At 44.4% G+C, this 19,855-nt stretch overlaps 1 protein-coding gene across 3 annotated transcripts in view; it reads left to right on the forward strand.

Annotated features, from left to right (window-relative positions):
• TSPAN2 (tetraspanin 2) overlaps positions 1-16,511 on the forward strand; it is a 41,609-nt gene extending 25,098 nt beyond the window's left edge. Inside the window, exons 3-8 of one of the 3 annotated variants that reach the window (XM_003793829.3) lie at positions 2,823-2,920; positions 4,861-4,935; positions 6,209-6,307; positions 7,810-7,881; positions 11,985-12,068; positions 15,292-16,511. In XM_003793829.3, coding sequence (XP_003793877.1) covers positions 2,823-2,920; positions 4,861-4,935; positions 6,209-6,307; positions 7,810-7,881; positions 11,985-12,068; positions 15,292-15,357 — 494 coding nt within the window. In that variant the 3' untranslated portion in view covers positions 15,358-16,511. The remainder of the gene's footprint in view (positions 1-2,822; positions 2,921-4,860; positions 4,936-6,208; positions 6,308-7,809; positions 7,882-11,984; positions 12,069-15,291) is intronic. The other 2 variants (XM_012807630.2, XM_012807629.2) reach the window with 2 other exon arrangements.
• The last annotated feature ends 3,344 nt before the right edge of the window (positions 16,512-19,855 follow it).

The following is a 19,855-nucleotide window of genomic DNA, read 5'->3' on the forward strand; positions in this document are numbered from 1 at the left end:
CCCAGTGCCATGATGGGATCACCACTTGAGGCCAGGAATTCAAGACCAGGCAATGTAGCAAGAAAAAATTTTTTTTACTTGACCAAGTGTGGTGGCAGGTAACTGTAGTCCCTGCTGCTACGGAGGCTGAGGTGGGAGGATTGTATGAGCCCAAGAGGCTATAGTGAGCTGCGGTCACACCACTGTACTCCAGCAATAGGAGGGAAGGGGAGGGGTGGGGAGGGGAGGGGGGAGTAGGGGAAAGAAGGGGAGAGACCAAAAGGGGAGGGGAGGGCAGGGAAAGAGAATGGAAGGGAGAAGAGGGGAGGGGAGCGGAGGGGCAGAACAATGGTTGAGATGTTCATTAACATCCCAATTATCCTGATGTGATCATTACACATTATATACATGTATCAGAATATCACATGTACCCCCCAAATACGTACAACTATTATATACCTATAAAAGGTACAAATATAATAATAATTTATAATAATTTAAAAATAAGAAAATATGGTGTCCCAGGGAAAGCTGCTGTGGGTGGCTTGTCACAAGAGATCATTGGTATCCCAAAGCCCAGCTGTTAATGACAAAAGCGCAGTTTCAAAGTTTTTCTCTTTTTCAAATCAAGGGAACTAGGACTCAGAAAGCATGAGGGATTTTGGAAATAGGTCAGACCCTTGTCACACATGCTTCTGCGGGAAGACGAGGGCTCCACAGAAACCATCGTGGAATTAAAATGTGGCTGTAAACTAATTCATTCACTCGCTGCTGTTTTTGAGGGGCAGACCACAACAGGATAAGGTGCCCTTGGAAGCCACCAGTGCTGTGCAGAGCACGGTGACCAGATGTGGGATTGGATTCAGCAGGCCCAAGAAATTTTGCCACTCTGTAGAATTTCCTCTGATTTTCCCTTCAGTCCCCACCGCCAGTGCCCCTGTGGAGTGGGGCTGAGTCACGAGCCCCACATGTACCAAACGCGTTTGGCTCAGGAGCGACCCGGAGGGCGGTTTCACGTTGTTTTTACCGTGATAGTCTGAGAATGGGCTGGTGTTCAAGCAGGTGAATTTTCTTGGAAAGCTCATTATTTCCGAAAGTCATGGATGGCTGTGAGGGACCAAGCAGCCTGGTTGGCAGCGGGAGCAGCTGCACCCTCCTTACCCGCCGGTACCCTCCGGCTGAGCCCTGGCCTCAGGTGAACCCATTTTCCTGTATTGCAGACGTTCTCGGGGCGAAGCAGCCATCTTCGTCTGCTTGACCCGGAGAGTCCAGCCCTGAGGTGGCTTCGGGATGTTTGCTGAGACGTCCCCCGGCACATACCCGGTGTCTCTAGGCAGTGACAGTCCAGACCGATTTGGTTTATTCTCCTTTTTTACTCGCTTAAACACTGCTGGGGAATTCTGCCTTGCGATGGGCATATTCCAGGCAGGTTTGTTTGCAGACTTGAAATCTACTGAGAGAGACGAATGTGAGACCCTGGCAAGGAGCAGCGGGGGAGAGAGCAGGGCCTGGTCAGACCGTGCCAAGGCCCCGTGGCTGGGGGGTGCGGTGGACAGGCCTTTAGGGAGGGCGGCCCCCCGGCTGCGGCTCTGTAGAATCTGCACACTGTTCTGTGTAGCGGCTGCTGCAGCAGCAATGGTGGCGGTGGGCACTTCAAGCAGGAAGGTGGCTCCCGGAGACATTCTGGGAGGGGACTGAATGCGGCGTGGCTGCTGCCCCTGCACTCCACCTGCTTCCAAGGGAAGCTGGAGAGGAGGGCGGGGAGGGGGCCAGGGCTCCAGGCTGCGGTCCGCTGCAGCCTTCTCGCCTCTCCCCTGTGTGTAAAGCAGAATCATAGTCGCCTTACCTAACCACCTAGCCGGCTTGTTTTTGAGGAGCCCATGAGATGACGGAAATGAAAGAGCTTTGAAGACATTGAAACACAGAGAAAGACATTTCTAAACACACGAAGATGTTTAGACAGTGGGGCTAACAATACTATTATTTTTAATATAGTGTCATTTCTCTCATCACTACATCCATTCCCCCATGAAATTATTCTTAGAGAATCAGGAATGGGAGGAAGTCCAGACCTGGATGGCAGGATAGATACCTGGCTCAGGAGGGCTGAGCAACAGGGCCTGGCCAGCCCTGAAAGGGACCCTGGGGACAGGCTGGTTGGTGCAGGAAGCTGAGCAGCCCCACTTGCCACCAGCTGGGTCTAGACTGTGAGCAGGTGACTCTGCCCACAAACCACACTCAGAGGAGCCCCAGGAAGCTGCCTGAATGCCAGCCAGGCTCAGGGGTTCCCCACAGAGGCAGGGCACCAGCCACCCCCCTCTGGTTTCCAGGTGACTCATAGGAGTGAAATACCAAACATGACCTGGAGGCTATGAGCTTTACTCAGTGCAAGTCAAGTGCGGTGTTTTGTGTTGGGTTCTGACTTATCTCAGAGTCAGAGCAAGAAATAAGAAAAAGCTTAGCTTTAGTTTCTGGTTTCTGCCCTTTTCTCTGCCACAACTGTTTCTGAGGCCTGACTTAAGGCGTAAGTAAAATCTCTACCCAAATTAAGGCCGCCACTGCTGCTGGAGGGGCAGGATGAAGTCCTGTGAGCTGGCTTTTTAGTATTTTTGTCCTAGCTCTGCCAACCAGCAGTTCCATGGTCTTGAGCAAGACTCTTAACTTTGGGGGGTCCAGACCCTTAAATCCTGGAGGTAGTTGTAGGACCTACTCACAGCACCAGCAAAGTGTTCTGCAAGGCCAAACTCTTGAGCCTGCTGGGTCATGGAGGAGGCCGCGTTAGGGGCCGAGCACCAGGCTGTTTTCTTAGTGGGCACTCAGTGGTCTCTCACCTCTCCCCACAGGCCTCTATGTTCTGGTTGGAGCCGGGGCCCTGATGATGGCCGTGGGGTTCTTCGGGTGCTGTGGAGCCATGCGGGAGTCGCAGTGTGTGCTGGGATCAGTAAGTGGGGCATGGGGTACCCGGGGCGGGGAGGGGGGATAGTGGGGTGGGAACCAGTCTGAGGACAGTTGGGACAGCCAGCCCCAGCCCAGCCCCAGCTCCTCCCTGGACTTTAGAGACCTTGGCGCACACTCCCTGAATCTTGCTTTCTCCTTATCTTCCATAAGAATAATATTATCTCTGTCCCTGCTTCATGTGAAAAGTAGGGGGGAAAGTGAGGTGTAAAGATGTTTTGAAAGGAAAAGTGCTTAGTAATTGTAAGGCGTGATTATGATTATTATTTTAAAAATAATATTTTTATTATTTGGGTGGGTGAAGCAGCTAAAATATTCCTATAGCCAGGGAAGTGCTGTTCTCTATAATCGAAGCATTTCTGCTTAAAGTGAATAACTTAACCAAATATCCCTGTCAGTCTTATTTCAATAAGCAACCTCTGTTTAAAAAATAATAATAATTTCAATTAACTGTTACACGTACTACACCGACATAGCCTGGGAGGAACCAGGCAAAGGAAGCAGAGGGAGCAGGGAAAGTGTGTGCGTTCCTCCATGGGGAGTCAGAAGCAGCAGTTTTATTAGGCAGTCTCTCATTTCTCATTACTCGTTATAATCTCAGGTTACTGCCTCTGATCTCTTGCTGTGTGAAATTTCTGGCTTTTCTTTAGCCAGCCATTCTTTCTTTCTTTCCCCTGTTGCTGAGTGTCTCTGTCTTGTCACTGAACTTAGTTTGATCAGAGCAAACCCAAAAGTCCAACAGAAATCCACCCAGAATGACACCGCCACCAGCACCCCCTCTCCTCGGAGAAGCCGTTCTCCACCATGAAGTCTCGTGTGACACCCTTCCCCAAGCCCAGGCCCACTCAGTGATGCTCTGTCTCCTGATTTTATCCATATCTTTATAGGCCCTTTCTGATCATGAAGGTTCTCTTGTTTGGGTTTTGGGTTTCAGTTATTTTTGTTTGTCTGTTTATTTGTTTGTTTTAGAAACAGTGCCTGACTGTATTGCCCAGGCTGAAGTATAGTGGCATCATCACAGATCACTGCAACCTCCAACTCTGAGGCTCAAAAGATCCTCCCATCTCAGCCTTCTAAGTAGCTGGGACTACAGGCATGCATCACCGTGCCTGGCTAACTTTTTTTATTTTTGTAGAGGTGGGTCTCACTATGTTGCCAAGGTTGGTCCTGAACTCCTGACCCCAAGCAATCCTCCAACCTTAGCTTCCCAAAGTGCTGAGACTGATGTCTTTATAGGCCTTTTCTGATCATGAAGGTTTTCTTGTTTGGGTTTCCAGTCACCTGGAAACCAGGGCAGGGAGGGCGGGGAGCTGATGCTCTGCCTCTGTGGGGAACCCCTGAGCCTGGCTGGCATTTAAGTGGCTTCCTGGGGCTCCTCTGAGTGTGGTTTGTGGGCAGAGTCACCTGCTCACAGGCTAGACCCAGCTGGTGGCAAGTGGGGCTGCTCTGCTCATTACAGGCATGAGCCACTGTGCCTGGTCTCATCAAGAATTTATTGAGTATGTGGGTGCCAGACAGTATTCTAGGTGTTAAGACTTCTATATCACTGTGTGAAAATGTCTTCTTCACGTTCTTCCTCCTTTACTTACTTATCATATCTTCCTCTATCCAATATAAGGTCCATGATAACCCAGATATTGGAATCTGATCTTGTTCACCATAGTATACCCAGCACCAAAGACAGTATCTGGGGCAGGATAAATGCTCAGTAAACAATTGCTGAATGAATGAATGAATGAATGAACGAACCTCCATGAAAGTGACACAGCCATTACATAAAGGAAACTAGGGGACAAATGCTTTCAGCTGGTTCAGTTCAAACTAATAACCTTGCCTAATGTTTTCCCGATGAAAGTAGAATCAAAGAGGTTAAATAAATTGAAAAGGTATTAAATTAATGAAATTAGTATTTTCTTTTCTCTACAGTTTTTCACCTGTCTACTGGTGATATTTGCTGCTGAAGTAACCACTGGAGTATTTGCTTTTATAGGCAAGGGTGTAGTAAGTAAAAATTACTTACAGTGTTTTTTTATGATGGTTAAAAGTGTTCTCTTTGTGGCAAAAGATGAGAGTATCAGTACCCACGAGGTGATTAAGAAACCAAATAGCCCCCAGTATTACAGTTGAAGCAGAATGTTTTTAACCTACAAGTGCGCAGAACTGAGCATGCGTGTATGTGAGTGTGCATGCTCATACGGGCTCACAGTTTACGGCTTTCATGAGATTTATAAAGTGGTCTATGGTTTACAAAAAAAAAAAAAAACCCAGTTAAGATTGCCCTCAGTTTAAAATGGAGTAGGGGTTAGATTACAGATTTGAGAAAGAAGGCTGGGGAAAACTATACATTCTCATCCCTCATCAGACTGTCATTTGTCACATCACCCCCAAAGACTGAGAGAAGCCTGACCAGCTGTAGGCTGGTGACGCTGCTTTAGAGTTGCTGCCCAAGTCCAGGTGTTCTGGGGAGGTTATCAGGAGAACCCAGAGAGGAAGTGGTTTTCTTAGGGAGTATAAAACAAACACACTGTGGGATGGAGAGGGACGGGGTGGAAAAGAAGAGAGAATGGCACCTTTCCTGTGTTCAGGGTAATGCGCCCTCGAGACCGTGCTTATGGACTTATGTTAGACTAAAAAAGGGTAGATAGGGAGAATAAGTAAATATCACCTTCGGAATTTTTAAAAAGTAGCTGACATGTCTATGGGTTAGTTTCTATTCAGCCACATATAGAAGTAGAATAGTATCTTAGGATCCTTTGAGATTTGTATGGACTTAGGGATCACATGCCTTTATACTAGCAAAAGCCTTCTCTAAGCTTTATATGTGCATTATATTTGAATGTAGAAAGTCCTCCTTGGTGATGAATACCTTTTAAACCATGTCATTAAAAGAATGGAGTCCTTCCAACCAGTGGGGTACCGAGATTGCCGAGGTCCTGGCCCTGGCTGTACGTCAGAGTCACTTAAGTAGAGCCCAGGAACCTGGGGGCCTGTTGCTGCTGCAGCTCAGTCAGGCTTGGGAACCTCCACTCTTAAGGAATCTTTCTAGGCCATGAAGACTCTTCTTGGATAGTCTGTCCTTCCACCCTCCAAAGCATCTTAGGAACTGTGGAATCTGTAATCCATTCCATATATGTAGAATTAGCTGAAAATACCACTAACCTTCTGGAAAGGCAGTACTTTTGAAGGGTATGAAATAGGGGATTTTCCTTGCTGAAAGGAGAATGTTTGAAACTTTCCGCTCACTGTCCCCTCAATTTCCCTGGCACTGTTTCAGGCTATCCGGCATGTTCAGACCATGTATGAAGAAGCTTACAATGATTACCTGAAAGACAAGGGGAAGGGAAATGGGACTCTCATTACCTTCCACTCAACGGTGAGTAACTTTACCCTTTTCTTGAAATCACCTCTTCTGAAGGTTATGTATGAACTAGATGCTTTCTGATCACTTGGATTAAAAATTAAAAATGCAGTAAAGCTGAGCAGCAGTGTCCTATTTTAGCCCTTAGAGAGCCATAATTTGCATTATGTAGAGAACCCTAGAAGAGAAAGAGGCCTGCCACACAGAGTTCACAAGAGGAAGTCAAGGTATGCTCCCCAAACACACAAAAGAGTGAGACATGAACACGGGAAAAGCAACCCAAATAAATATCAGGCTTTCCTAAAGGGGAGCGTTGTGATACAACAGAACAAGTGTGACCTTTACGTCAGAAAAGCTCATTTCTAGCTGTAGCTCCACCACTTAACGGCTGTGTGAACTTGAGCAAAGAGGACCTGGCCTCCCCCTTAGCTCCCCCTGTAAAATGAAGGGTCACAGGAGATTGCTACATTCCTTTCTGGAACATTCTGTGGCACTGTTCTGTCCGTTGCATGCTCAGAGCTACATACTGTTAATCAAGAAAGACTTATAGAAGAGATGGGTGGGCCAGAGTCATTCTGATCTTTTAAACACTATGATCTGGAAGAAGTGGCTATGAACTCCCAGGCTGTTTTTTTTTTTTTGTTTGTTTGTTTGTTTGAGGCAGAGCCTCAAGCTGTCCCCCTAGGTAGAGTGCTATGGCATCATAGCTCACAGCAACCTCCAACTCTTGGGCTCAAGCGAGTCTTCTGCCTCTGCCTCCCAAGTAGCTGGGACCACAGGCACCTGCCACAATGCCCGGCTATTTTTTGGTTGCAACCATCATTGCTGTTTGGCGGGCCGGGGCTGGATTCAAACCCGCCACCCTAGGTGTATGTGGCTGGTGCCTTAGCCACTTGAGCCACAGGTGCTGAGCCTCCCAGGCTGTTTTTAGGTACCTAGTTCTTGTCTGTGACAAGGCTATCTTGGAAAGTGGCCACTGTTTGTATGGTTTGGCCTTAGCCACCCCAAGGACATCAAATAATACACAAGTGCCTTTGTCTTAAAGGGCCAGTGCTAAGGCAGGACACCTGTTTGCTGGCCAGTCCTCGCACCTGATCTTTCAGCTACTTCTCTCCTTCCCAGATCATCTCCAGCTAATGAACCCTCCCTGAAGCTCATAAAACTTCAGCTCCACAGCAGGTTAAATGACTCCCAGGCTGAAAGGAGAAATCCAGAAGCCCCAACTCCTGTCTAAACAGCAGCAATTTGCGCAGACACTGTCAATCAGCTTCTTGCCTTGTTTGGGTTGCCTTGAGTCACTTCCCATCATAAAACTCGGCAGCTTAGAGAGGTCATTTTCTTGTTTTGCTAGCATGATCAAGAGATTCTTCGTTCTCACTCCAGGAATAACAGGGTTGTAGTGACTGGACCTCAGAACTGCTCCGTGGCCTGGGCACCCCAGTCCTTGGCAGGAGGCCCAGACTTGCAGCTGGTGCTGCTCCCTCCCATGTCCTAAAGTCTCTTTTCTGACTGTCTAGTTTCAGTGCTGTGGAAAAGAAAACTCTGAACAAGTCCAACCCACATGCCCAAAGGAGCTTCTAGGACACAAGGTGAGCTTCTACCAAGGTTCCTGCCCTACTCAGAGAGTGAGGTGGTTGTTACCTTTGGGGTACAGATAGGAGGATGGGGTCCCACTTCCAAGGGGTCAGGGAGGCCCACTCCCAGTGGCTTCTGTGCCTGGCTTTCTTCGGTGTTAAATAGGTAGGAGCAGTGCTTAGTCTCAGTCCCTTGGTACCCAGGGGCTATGTACACTGCCCTCCCAGAGGGCAGTAATGCTCCATGTTTGTGGTATTAATGAAGCCGGGGATGTGTGCCCTAGAAGGCTGCCCCACATTGCTGAGAAGTGCTGGGAGTCACAGAGCCGATAAATGTCTCACTATGAAGTACTACGTGTCAGACACAATACCTGCTTCTAGAAACTCTAAAATGAAAAAGGCATGGCTTCTGCCTGAGTGGCCTTGGAGAGCAACCACGGGCAGCTGTGCTGTGTGGGAAGTCTGTACACGGAGCCCTGGAAACACAGTGGAGTTAGGAAAGCTTCATAGAGAGGGGATCCTGAAGCTGAGTTTGACAAAGGAAGGTCATCCCAGGCCCAGAAACCTGCAGGAACAGAGGCAGAGGCGGTGTGAAGCCCCAGGGAGAAAAAGGAGCCCCGAGGGAACAGGGAGCACCAGGTGGGCATGATTTCACACCTAGGGGTTGGAGGAAGCCATCCTCTCAGTGGACAAGGAACAGAATTGGTTTTGCGTTGAAGGAGGACTTCTCAGGCTGCGGGGTGTGAAGGGAGTGGCCACAGCAACTCACAAACAGTAGGGACAGACAGGAAGCAACAGATTCAGGAGAGGTTCAGGCGGTAAAACCAACGGGAACAGGTAACTTACTGGGTGTAAGTGGTGAGTGAAAGGAAGGAGACCAAGGTTTCCAGGTCCTGCTGGAGTGACTGAGGGGTAGAGGCTCCACTTACCATGAGAGGTGAAACAGGGAAAGGAGCAGGCCCTGGGGGCAGATGACAACGTGCGTTTTGGTCAAATCTGTACTCTGCGTGCCTGTGGGGCGTCGGATGTCTGCGGTGAAGACACAGGTTGGCAGGAGCCAGAGCCACAGGAGCGAGTGAGAACGCCCGGGGAGGTGAGCAGAGGGGGGAGCACCAGCACTGCTGTTGAAGGGGAGGCTGAGGAGGAGACAGGAGAGAAAGAGGCTGTGAAACAGAAGTCAGAGGGCCAGAGGGGTCCAGAGACAGTGGCGTTCGGGAGACGGAGGGAGCAGGTGGTCTGCCCACACAGTAAGTGCTGGGAGAGAAGGAGCAATGAAGACTGAAAATCATTTGCTGAATTAGTTGCTTTGAAGATCACCGATGACTTTAGTCACACAGCTTCCGTGAAATTAGTGGGGAAAGCACAAGTACAGCGAGTGGGAATGACAGAAGAGACAGGGAGACAGCGACACAGATGCTGTTTGGCCCTGGTTGGGAGGGGATGGGCGAGATTGTAGCTCCAGTTTATGCCGTGAATCACCCACTGAACACCTGTTGGGCCTTTCCAAGCTGGATAAAGGGAGCCAGACTCGGTGCTGCCCTCAACGTGTTCATGTCTGGCTGGGAGACACAGCAGGGGGCCAGCAATGTCATGGCCACATTAGAGGGAACACAGCAGATTCACTGGGGACAGAGGATCCAGAATCCACAGGACGTGTCCCTGGAGTAATCTTAGGGTGGATTGTGAAGGATGAATAGGAATTCAGTAAACAAAAATGAAGAGTGGGATATTTCAGGCACAGGCATGGAGAAGAGAGAAGGTCCTTGTCTCCAGCAAGTGCTGGTGGCTGGGACCCTGGGGGCCTGTGGGAGATGAGTATTCCCATGAAGAAAGGCCATTCTTAAAGGGCTTTGGATACTCTTGTGGAATCACGTCTAGCCTCTGTGCCGTTAGCCTAGGAAGCCATCTGGGATGGGATTTACATTTTCCTGATTTTGCTGTAGTGACAGTGTGGGGGATTGATGGAAGATGAATAGCAATGCGTGGATGAGACCAGCGTGGGAAAGCTGCTGTCCCCATAGTCACCAAGAGCTGGTAGGTGGTATAGCCAGACCGAGCTGCAGGAATGGAGAGGAGAAGGGCATTTGGAAAGTGAAACCTATAGGCTTGGTGGACAGTTAGAGATCAGAGAAGGGGGAAGACTCGCTGCTGGGTTTCTGACTCTACCATCTACATAGATGACAGTGTCATTTTATTGAGGTAAGGAATGGAGGAGAAGGAGCCGATTAAGGGGAAAAATGAGTTTAGTGGTAATTTTTGAGGAGCCAGTGGAACTTCCAAGTGGAAATATCCAGTAGGCAGTTGGAAAATCTGGTTTGTGGCTCAGGAGAGAGGTTTGCATGTCAGCACTTTTTGGGAGTCTTAAAGCAATAGATTTGAATTTGTCCCATTTGGAAGAAAAGAAGGATGAGGGCAGAACCCTGGGGAACCGCACCATTCAAAGGTAGGCAGAAGAAGAGTTGCCAAAGAAGGAAACTGGGAAGAGCAGCCAGGCCAAGGGAGGAGGAAGGAGAGGGCTCCAGGGCCAGGGCTGCCGGTGAGTTCAGCTCAGCAGTGATCAACTACCTACCTTGTGTTCAGCATGGTGGGTCCACAGGTGAAAGAGGAAAAGTCCCTACTCACGAGGAACTTGCGGTCTAATGGGACAGGTGAGCACCGGAATAGATACGGTGCGGTGCTGCAGGCACGCACGAAGGAGAGGCCAGTAAGTGAGGGACCCACTGTCTAGAGCAGTGGTTTCAAACTGTTACTGGAATGTAGTATTTCTTATGGATCTGTGCCTTTCTCTAAACTGTGAGCTCCCTGACAGCAGAAGAAGCCTTATCCCTAGGGTGACCAGATTTTAACATGAGTAAGGCGGGACAACATGGGGGGGCGGGGCGGGGCAAGGGACGGCACAGGGCAGGGCCCGACAACAATGCAAACTTTGATAAGCAGTTCTCGATAATCACTTCTCAGTAATTATTTGTTATTATTACAGTTTAACGTTATAAAATTAACAAAAATAATATAAAACTCATATTCTGGCAAAATAGCCACACGGCAGCCAAAAACCGTATATTCCCTTCCTGTTCTCCCACCCGTTCCTGCATTCTTTCCAAAAATTGGGACTTTTTAAAAACACCGCAGGACGCGGGACAAATTGTTGAAAAGCGGGACGTCTGGTCACCTTATATATCCCATTATCTCGGCTTAATGCCCGTGACTCATGCTAGGTGGATGCTCAAGAAATGTTTGTTGAATGAATGAATGAAGGAAGTATGTTAGTACAAAGACGAGAGCAGTGAAGGTTCCATGTAGAGTGTGTGGGTGTCAGAGGGAGCTGACTAGTGACAAGGAAAAGGATCTGAGCAGCCTGAAGATGCTGGAGTTGGATTGCCAGCCTCCCTCCACTTAAGAGGACTTGGAATAGCTTTTGAAACTGTGGGAACTAATGATGGTTACAGGTGGTCTATTCTACTCCCTGTGCAATTTTTCTCCCATCCACAAAAGTTCTTTGAACCCACCCTGCACAGGTCTTTTGTGGGCACAGATGAAAGGATAGGGACCCACCAAGCCCGGCCACCGTAGAAGAGAATGGTCCTCTAGCTCCCAAGACTTGGCTATCTTTAACGTAGGCTTTATTTTGTTTAATTTGAAACTGTATGGGAATTTTAGTTTCTTGATAGGTAATGACTACCATGAATAGTAAATTTGATCAAGTACATAGGAAGGCTTTTAAATTGTAAATGACAATACAAAAACAAGAGGTTATTATTTTTGGCATAGTTAGTCCACTTTTTTGTGCTGAAAGTAAAAACAGGCCCCCAATTTTTAAATGCCTTGGATACCAGAGAAATAGCTTCTTCCAGCCAGATTTCAAGACCCTGAAGCAACCACTGGCCTAAATAGGAAAATCCAACCAAAAGGAAATGGTTGTATATTTTTTCCCCTAAACTATACTTTTGCACTAAGATTGTCGAGATGATGTTGTCCAGGAGGAAAGGTCCAGATATGAGTAGAAGCCGACCTGATTAAATCTCGCAGGATGCCCTGGGGTGCTGGAGAGGGGTGGATGAGGGTAATGATTCACACATATGATCAGTTTTTCTTCCTGACTTTTTTTCCCTCCAAAACAGAATTGCATTGATGAAATCGAGACCATAATCAGTGTTAAGCTCCAGCTCATTGGAATTGTCGGTATTGGAATTGCAGGTTTCACGGTGAGAAATTTCCAGAACTTACATTTTTTTGTACCCTAAGAAGCCTTGAACCTTTGCATCTATTTCTGTTGACGTGTGACATGGCAGAATCTCAAGAGAGAATTCTCATAAAGAACAAGGACATTTGGTCACAGTGTATCTTCTAATAACAAAGCTAATTAAATACATCAACACTTAGTCCTCTAAAATAGAATACAAACTTCAACTGTTACCACATTATAACCTTGAATTTATCATTGTCATAACTTCATTTTAAGGCTGCCAATCTTAACCTACCTGTGATTTTCAATTCTAGGGCTCTTTCTCCTCTTGCAAATCCAAAATTATATGACGTCAAGTTACTCTCTCTGATTTGAAGAGTCAGCCTAGCATAGTGATTCCCCAGGGTGAGCTCTGGCATCACAGTCTGGATTCAGTTCCTGGCTCCACTACTTACAAGTGCTGCAATTATAAGAAACTTTCTTCATTTCTCTATCTTTTCATTTCTTCGTCTGTAAATGGGAAATTTAATATACCAACCTCATAAAATTATTGTGAAGATTAAATGGTATATTGCATATTAAATATTATTACAAATTAATACATATAAAGTGTCTGGAGCATATTGCACTCAATAAATGCCAGCTGTCTATGTAATCTGAGTGTTCTCAAACACAGAATGCAGGAATAGGAATTAGCACAAATGAGGAGATATAAGGATGGTGCATCCAGGCACCTGTAGGAGGCTCAGTACTTCTAAGGTGCAGAAGAGTGTGCAGGAAGAACAGATAGCAGCAGATGAGTATAATAGAAGTAGTAAGAGAGAGCAGTGGAGAGGGCATTGGGTCACATCACTGAGGTCTTTGTGAGCGGCTGGGCTTCATTGAGAGAGCCACTGAAGGTCAGAAGGACCTGTGGTACAGGATGGAAGAAAAGCTGGAGGGAGAGGGCCAGTTGTGGTGGCTCACGCTGTAATCCTAGCACTTTGGGAGGCCGAGGCAGGTGGATTATTTGAGTTTAGGAGTTCAAGACCAGCCTGAGCAAGAGCAAGATCCTGTCTCTACTAAAAATAGAAAAACTACCTGGACTTTCTGATGGGTACCTATAGTCTCTCCCAGGTACTCAGGAGGCTGGGGGGATCACTTCAGACCAAGAGTTTGAGGTTGCTATGAGCTATGATGCCATGGTACTCTACTGAGGGCGACAAAGTGAGACTACCCCTCAAAAAAAAGGAAAAGATGGCTCAATGCCTGTAGCCCAGCAGCTAGGGCGCCAGCCATATACACCAGAGCTGGTGGGTTCGAATCCAGCCTGAGCCTGCCAAACAACAATGACAACTGTAACCAAAATATAGCTGAGCATTGTGACAGGCACCTGTAGTTCCAGCTACTTGAGAGGCTGAAGCAAGAGAATCGCTTAAGCCCAAGAGGTTGCTAGGAGCTATGACACCACAGCACTCTACTGAGGGTGACGTGATGAAATGCTGTCTCAGTGAAAAAAAGGAAAAGAAAAGAAAGGAGGGGAGGGGAGGGGAGGGGAGGGGAGGGGAGGAAAGGAGAGTGGAGAAGGATAGGACAGGAAAGTTGGAGGGAAGCAAGATTGGAGTCAGAGAGGCCAGTTCAGAGATGATTTTCATTGTCTAGAGTTTGGGCACTAAGCTAAAATAGTGCTCACTCTTTAGCCCTGTACTAGGTTAACTCATGGCTTAAAGGCAGGCGCTATAGCAATTCTGAGGAAATCAATGAATTGGTGGTTCTCAGAGGACATACATTCCCCTTTTCAGTATTTAGACCACAGAGGAGTATGGCAGTGGTTGGAAATACTCTTCAGAGGACCTCCAACCAGGGACATCTTTCAGGCCCTCCTCCAACCAGGGACATCTTTCAGGCCCTCCTCCAACCAGGGACATCTTTCAGGCCCTCCTCCAACCAGGGACATCTTTCAGGCCCTCCTCACCTGCTCCGGGGGTTAGCCTGGTTGCAGTTCTGCAATTCCCCCAAAGACAATCCTGAGGGAAGAGGTTTGAAAACATTCTACACTATGAAGGTATCCAACAGACCCTCCTAGCAATCCTACAATCTTAACAAAAGAGCATTCTGGAAGCAGTCTCCCCTGACTCATGTCAGCAACAGGCATGATAGAAGAAATCTCTTTCCCAGGGGTCCCTTCTGAGCACAGAAAGGTGGCAGGGGGTGCACCAATCTTACAACCATGGCAAAGTAGAAGTGCCACGTGGGCTGTATTGAATCAGCAGCCCCACCATTTCTTTAATTCTTTTCTTTATAAGGTGAGAGTTGCACAGTGTAATTAGTTAACCCAAATGCCCATTGGCTATCTCCCCTGCCACACACTGGCATTGAGTCCTGTCAGCCAGAAGCTTGAAATCCCTCCCCTGCCTATTCCCTTACTTAAGTCTTTCCCTCTCCTTCCAAAACAACTGATCATTCATATTTGGTTGAATTTAGCATTTATACAGTCTGAATTAGCATGGAATTGAGGAGAGAACCAGAGAGTGATGATGCCAAATTTCTTAAACAAATGTTGACAGTAATTTATAAAATGGTGCCCACAGAGATGATTTCATAGGCTCTGCAAAATTGTAGGGGGAAATGATTGCAGAAAGAAAGGATCTCTTGGCATTTTTCTGTTCAAACCATGTAAGTGGATGTTGATTTCACCCCAATATTTGACTTCTCAGAGAGCTATCCATGAGGCAGAAGAAATCAGTAATACAATTCGATCACCTCGGTTATACTTTGGTAAACTGAGTTAAACATTATTTGAACTTGGAAGTGGACCAGGAATGAAGTGATGCCCCACTTTTTAATACATATCACTGTTGTAAAAAACATAAAGCTTTTCTAACAGTAGGAAACTATTTAGACCACAAGCATATTTAAACAAGTGGTTATGAACACTTTTTCAAAATGACTATATAAAAGATCTTGGATTGACCTGAAATAAAATTCCAAAACTAGTAGAGTATCAGTCTTTCAGAATTATTAAGAACTGCTCTGTAATTCCGAAATAGAACTCTTTTCTTACAGCACAGCATTGTTATTTTTTAATGATAACAATATAATAATACATTTCAAGTAGAGTTAATATGAAAATCTTTACCCAGTAGCCAACATTAAGTAACATATACACAAATGTCAATTATAACCAATAATAATAATTGCTGACCTTTTTATAATTCAGGGCACATTTGAAAGTCACTAACGAATGGTTCCTTCTGTTTCAGATCTTCGGCATGATATTCAGCATGGTTCTTTGCTGTGCGATACGAAACTCAAGAGATGTGATATGAAGCTATTTCTACATGAAAATTGCAATCTAGGGCTTTCATACCAAATGTCACAGGAGCTATCTCCTAGCTCCTTTTTAATATCCAAATGACATTAGGTTCTTAAGTAATTTGCTTTCAACTGTACATTTGCACATGTATGTATGTCTGGCCCCTTACTGGTTTACCCCTGGAGTGAATGCCTGTGTATGTTTGAGATTATATTCATGTGTGATCTGTATGTTTGTGGTATATGCATTAGACTTAATGAAATCTGTTTGCTGGGAATTCCTGAGTCTTGTTATGTTAGAAGAACAGCCTATTTAAATGATCGAACAGCCCCAGAAAATGATCGAAAATTTTGAGAAACTTTTAAAACTTAGCTATTCAGAAAAAAGACTCTAGCCATTGAAAGTTACATACAGAGAATTCAGGGATTTCTAGTTAATGGAAGCAATAAGCTACAGGAATTGAGAGGTCACAGTGGAGTGTTAAAATTGACTGTGTCTGAGTTGGGTGTAAAGGTTTCCTGGGTTTTTTTTATATACATGCTCTCCCCAGAATACAGTAAACCACAGTTGTAGAACTAAAAACATCTGTAAAACTAAATATAGTGTGGAAAATCTAATTTGAATAAGTCATGTTTTCCTAGTATTTAAAAACAAACAAACAAAAAAACCCCTTCCTCTGGAAACAGAAGTCACACAGACAATCATGTGTCCTATAAAAGTGAATGTTTATAGGACTGAAAACTTTTAACAACTTTTTAAGGAAATATTTGTTCTTATATGAAGACATATAAATACTGCTCTATTTCTTCCTCTTCTGACGCTGCAGGCCTCCCATCCCTCAAGTAGCTTTTATTTCAAACTCTTCTGTGTTTCTCCAAATTTAAGGACAAAAACCCTAAAGCAAAAGATCTGGCAGTGGCAAATTGTGAGAAAGAGAATTTTTACTAGCCTGTATCTTTGAAATACCTCATAACTTGAGTTTACATGTTTTCCTAACTTTTTGTACTTTTGTTATTTATTCACCTAGAGAATTCTTCTTTATAGATTAAGAACTACAGTTTCACCACCTAAAATAAGACAAAGTCTTTCATAATCCAAATATGGCTTGGCGCCCATAGCACAGTGGTTACAGCCCCAGCCAGATGCACCAAGGCTGGCGGGTTCAAGCCTGGCCCAAGCCTGCTAAACAACAATGGCAACGACAACAAAAAACAGCCCAGCATTGTGGCAGGCACCTGTAGTCCCAGCTACTAGGGAGGCTGAGGCAAGAGAACTGCTTAAGCCCAAGAGTTTGAGGTTGCTATGAGCTGTGATGCCACAGTACTCTACAGAGAGTGACATAGTGAGACTCTATCTCAAAAAAAAAAAGATGAACATCCTTGGCCAAACCAAAATAAACAGAGAAAAGCATCTTCTCTTAATCATGTGCACACAGCAGAGACAAGTTAAGGAAACAGATATATTTATATATACACACAACACACATATTTCTGTGCAAGTTCCTATGAAAATGAAATTTTCAAGGTTTTGGTTTTTTTTAGAGGGAACTTTTAATGCTTGATTTAAACCCAAATTTAGATCTAAACTGGCATGTTTGTCAGCATTTTTAACTAACAACTTGTTACCTTTAATAATTCATAGGTTTTTAAAAATTGGGTTGTAAAAGGCCACACAAAAGTTGGAGGACTTTGGAAAACCTCAAGGGATCGTCTATGCACATGAGAACACAAGTGGTGTGTTGTGCACTAAGGAATATCATGTTCCCATGAAACTTTCACAAAACCTTTTGCTGATATGCGTATAACTACATGAAATTGTCTCCCTGCCATGTCTCTCTCTCTGCCATACTGACCACTGCAACTAACATTGGAGGTTGCTTTTCTAGGAAAAAAGTCAGATTGGAAGCAAGATAAAAACTTTGTTGTGCGTAGTTTTACTGTGTCTATAGCTAAAGAAAAGAATATTTTAAGAAAATCACTTCATGAGATAGATGTTTTTACCCCAGTAGCTGAGAAATACAACTTTTTAAGCAAAAAACAGACAGTCCGTCTCTCTTAGGAGCTCTTTCATCTGTCTTCCTGCAGACAGGAAACAGGCCCAAGTTCATACTCAGGTTCCCTTCAGATCAGAATCATCTTTGATTCCACAAAAATGTTTCATTCCCTCTCTGAATTAATAATTTGTAAAAGAACTATAGCAGTTAAAAGTGGAAGAATAGAAATAAAGTAATTTAAAAAATTTTTAAATTATATGCACAGAGAGATAGATATATAAATATAGGCAAAAGATGCATATCTATGTGAATGAATAGAGTATGTCTGTATCTAAATATATAAACCCTATTTATCTTGAATTGATACATATTTTGAATATATATCTTTTGATTATATACACATATAATTTGAGTATATGTATATACATGTACGTATGTGTGTTGTGTATACACGTGTGCATATATGTATGTACACATGTAACATAAATTTTTGTTATTTCTGTTTATCTGAACTAATATAAAATCAGACCCCAATGTTCTTTTAAGCCTTTCATGCCCAGGCACTGAATTAAAACTTAATGATGAAATATTTAAGTTATTTCTAATTAAATTTTCTATGTACTAAAATTTCTTGTTCGATTTCTCTTAAAGTCCTTATTACGTCTTTCTACACACCTCCACCAATGTCTAACTACCAATGAAATCAAATAATATGGTAAAAGATGAAACAGAGCAATAACTCTTCTGTAATGTTACAATTAGTAGTTCAACTTAAAGGACCACCCTAAGGACTTTTATTGCATATATAATTGTTCCTTGGTACCTGTGGGAGATTGGTAACAGGACATCCACAGAACCAGAATCCACAGACATTCAAGTTCCTTGTATGAAATAGTATAGCTGGGCATGGTGGCTCATGGCTGTTATCCCAGCACTGTGGAAGGCTGAGACAGGAGGATCATTTAAGGCTAAGAGTTCAAGACCAAGGCCAGCCTGAGCAACATAATGAGACCCCAATCAATACACAATTTAGAAAAATTAGCTGGACATAGTGGCATGGACCTGTAGCTACTTGGGAGGCTGAGGCAGGAGGATCACTTGAGCCCAGGAGTTTGAGGTTACTGTGAGCCATGGCACTCTGGCCTGGGCAACAGAGCAAGACCTTTCAAAAAAAAACCCAAAACAAACAAAAATAAAATGGTGTAGAATTTGCATATAACCTATGAACATCTTCCCATATACTTAATTTTTTTAATTTTTATTTTTTGTTGCTACATAACAATTGTACCTATTGGAGGGGTACACGTGACATTTTGATACATACAGTGTATAAGAATCAAATCAGGGTAATTGAGATGTCCAGCATCGCAAACATTTATCATTTCTTTGTGTTGGGTCTATTCCAAATACTCTCTTCTAGCTATTTTGAATTATACAATAAACTGGTAATATTGCCGACCAATCACAAGTAACCCAGTAACGTGGATAGCTTCTGTGTAAAATTGCCAGTCAACTATGTGTTAAGATGTCAGAGGCACTAAGTGATTCTATACTATAAATAATTGAGAGATGAGAAGGGAAGAAAGAATAAAATAGGTGAATTTGGGACAACTGGGAATTGAGACTGGGAGAAATGAATCAAGGAACAGCTGCTGTACCAACTATAGTCACCCTACTATGTTAGCAAACACTAAAACTTATTTATATTTAACTATTTTTGTGCCGATTTACCCCTCCTCTTCATCCTTCCTTCCCAACTACTCTTCCCAGCCTCTGGTAACCACTGTTGTATTCACTACCTTCATGGGATCAATTTCTTTAGCTCCCACAGAGGAGTTAAAACATGGGAGAATTGTCTTTCTATTCCTGGCTTATTTCACTTAACATAATGTCCTCCAGTTCTATCCAGGTTGCTGCAAATGAGAGAGTTTCACTGATTTTATGGCTGAACGGTATTTCCTTGTGTATATATGCCACATTTATTTTACCCATTCATCTGCTGATGGACGCTCGGGTTTATTTCATATCGTGGGTATTGTGAAGAGTGCTGCAGTAAACATGGGAGTGCAGATATCCCTTCAGTACACTGATTTCCTTTCTTTTGGATATACTTCCAGCAGTGAGGTTTTCCCTATTGGCTGTACAGCCTTACATTCCCACCAATAGTGTGTGAGTGTTCCTCTTTCTCTGCATCCTCGCCAGCATCTGTTATTTCTGTCTTTTTGGTAATAGCCATCTTTATATGTTTGCTTTACTTTTCCCTGATGATTAGTGATGTTGAGCATTTTCCCACATAACTGTTAGCCATTTGTATGACTTCTATTAAGAAATATTGAGTCAGGTCATTTGCCCATTTTTAATCAGAATGTTTCTTTTTTTGCTATTGAATTGCTCAAGTTCTTTATATATTCTGGTTATTAATTCCTTGTTATATATTCTGGTTATTAATTCCTTCTCCTATTCGATAGGTTTCCTCTTCACTCTCTTAGTGGTTTTCTTTGAGGTGCAGAAGATTCTT

This window comes from Otolemur garnettii, unplaced genomic scaffold (genome assembly GCF_000181295.1).
Source record: "Otolemur garnettii isolate 467f Iridium unplaced genomic scaffold, OtoGar3 scaffold00073, whole genome shotgun sequence".
Taxonomy (NCBI): Eukaryota; Metazoa; Chordata; class Mammalia; order Primates; family Galagidae; genus Otolemur; species Otolemur garnettii.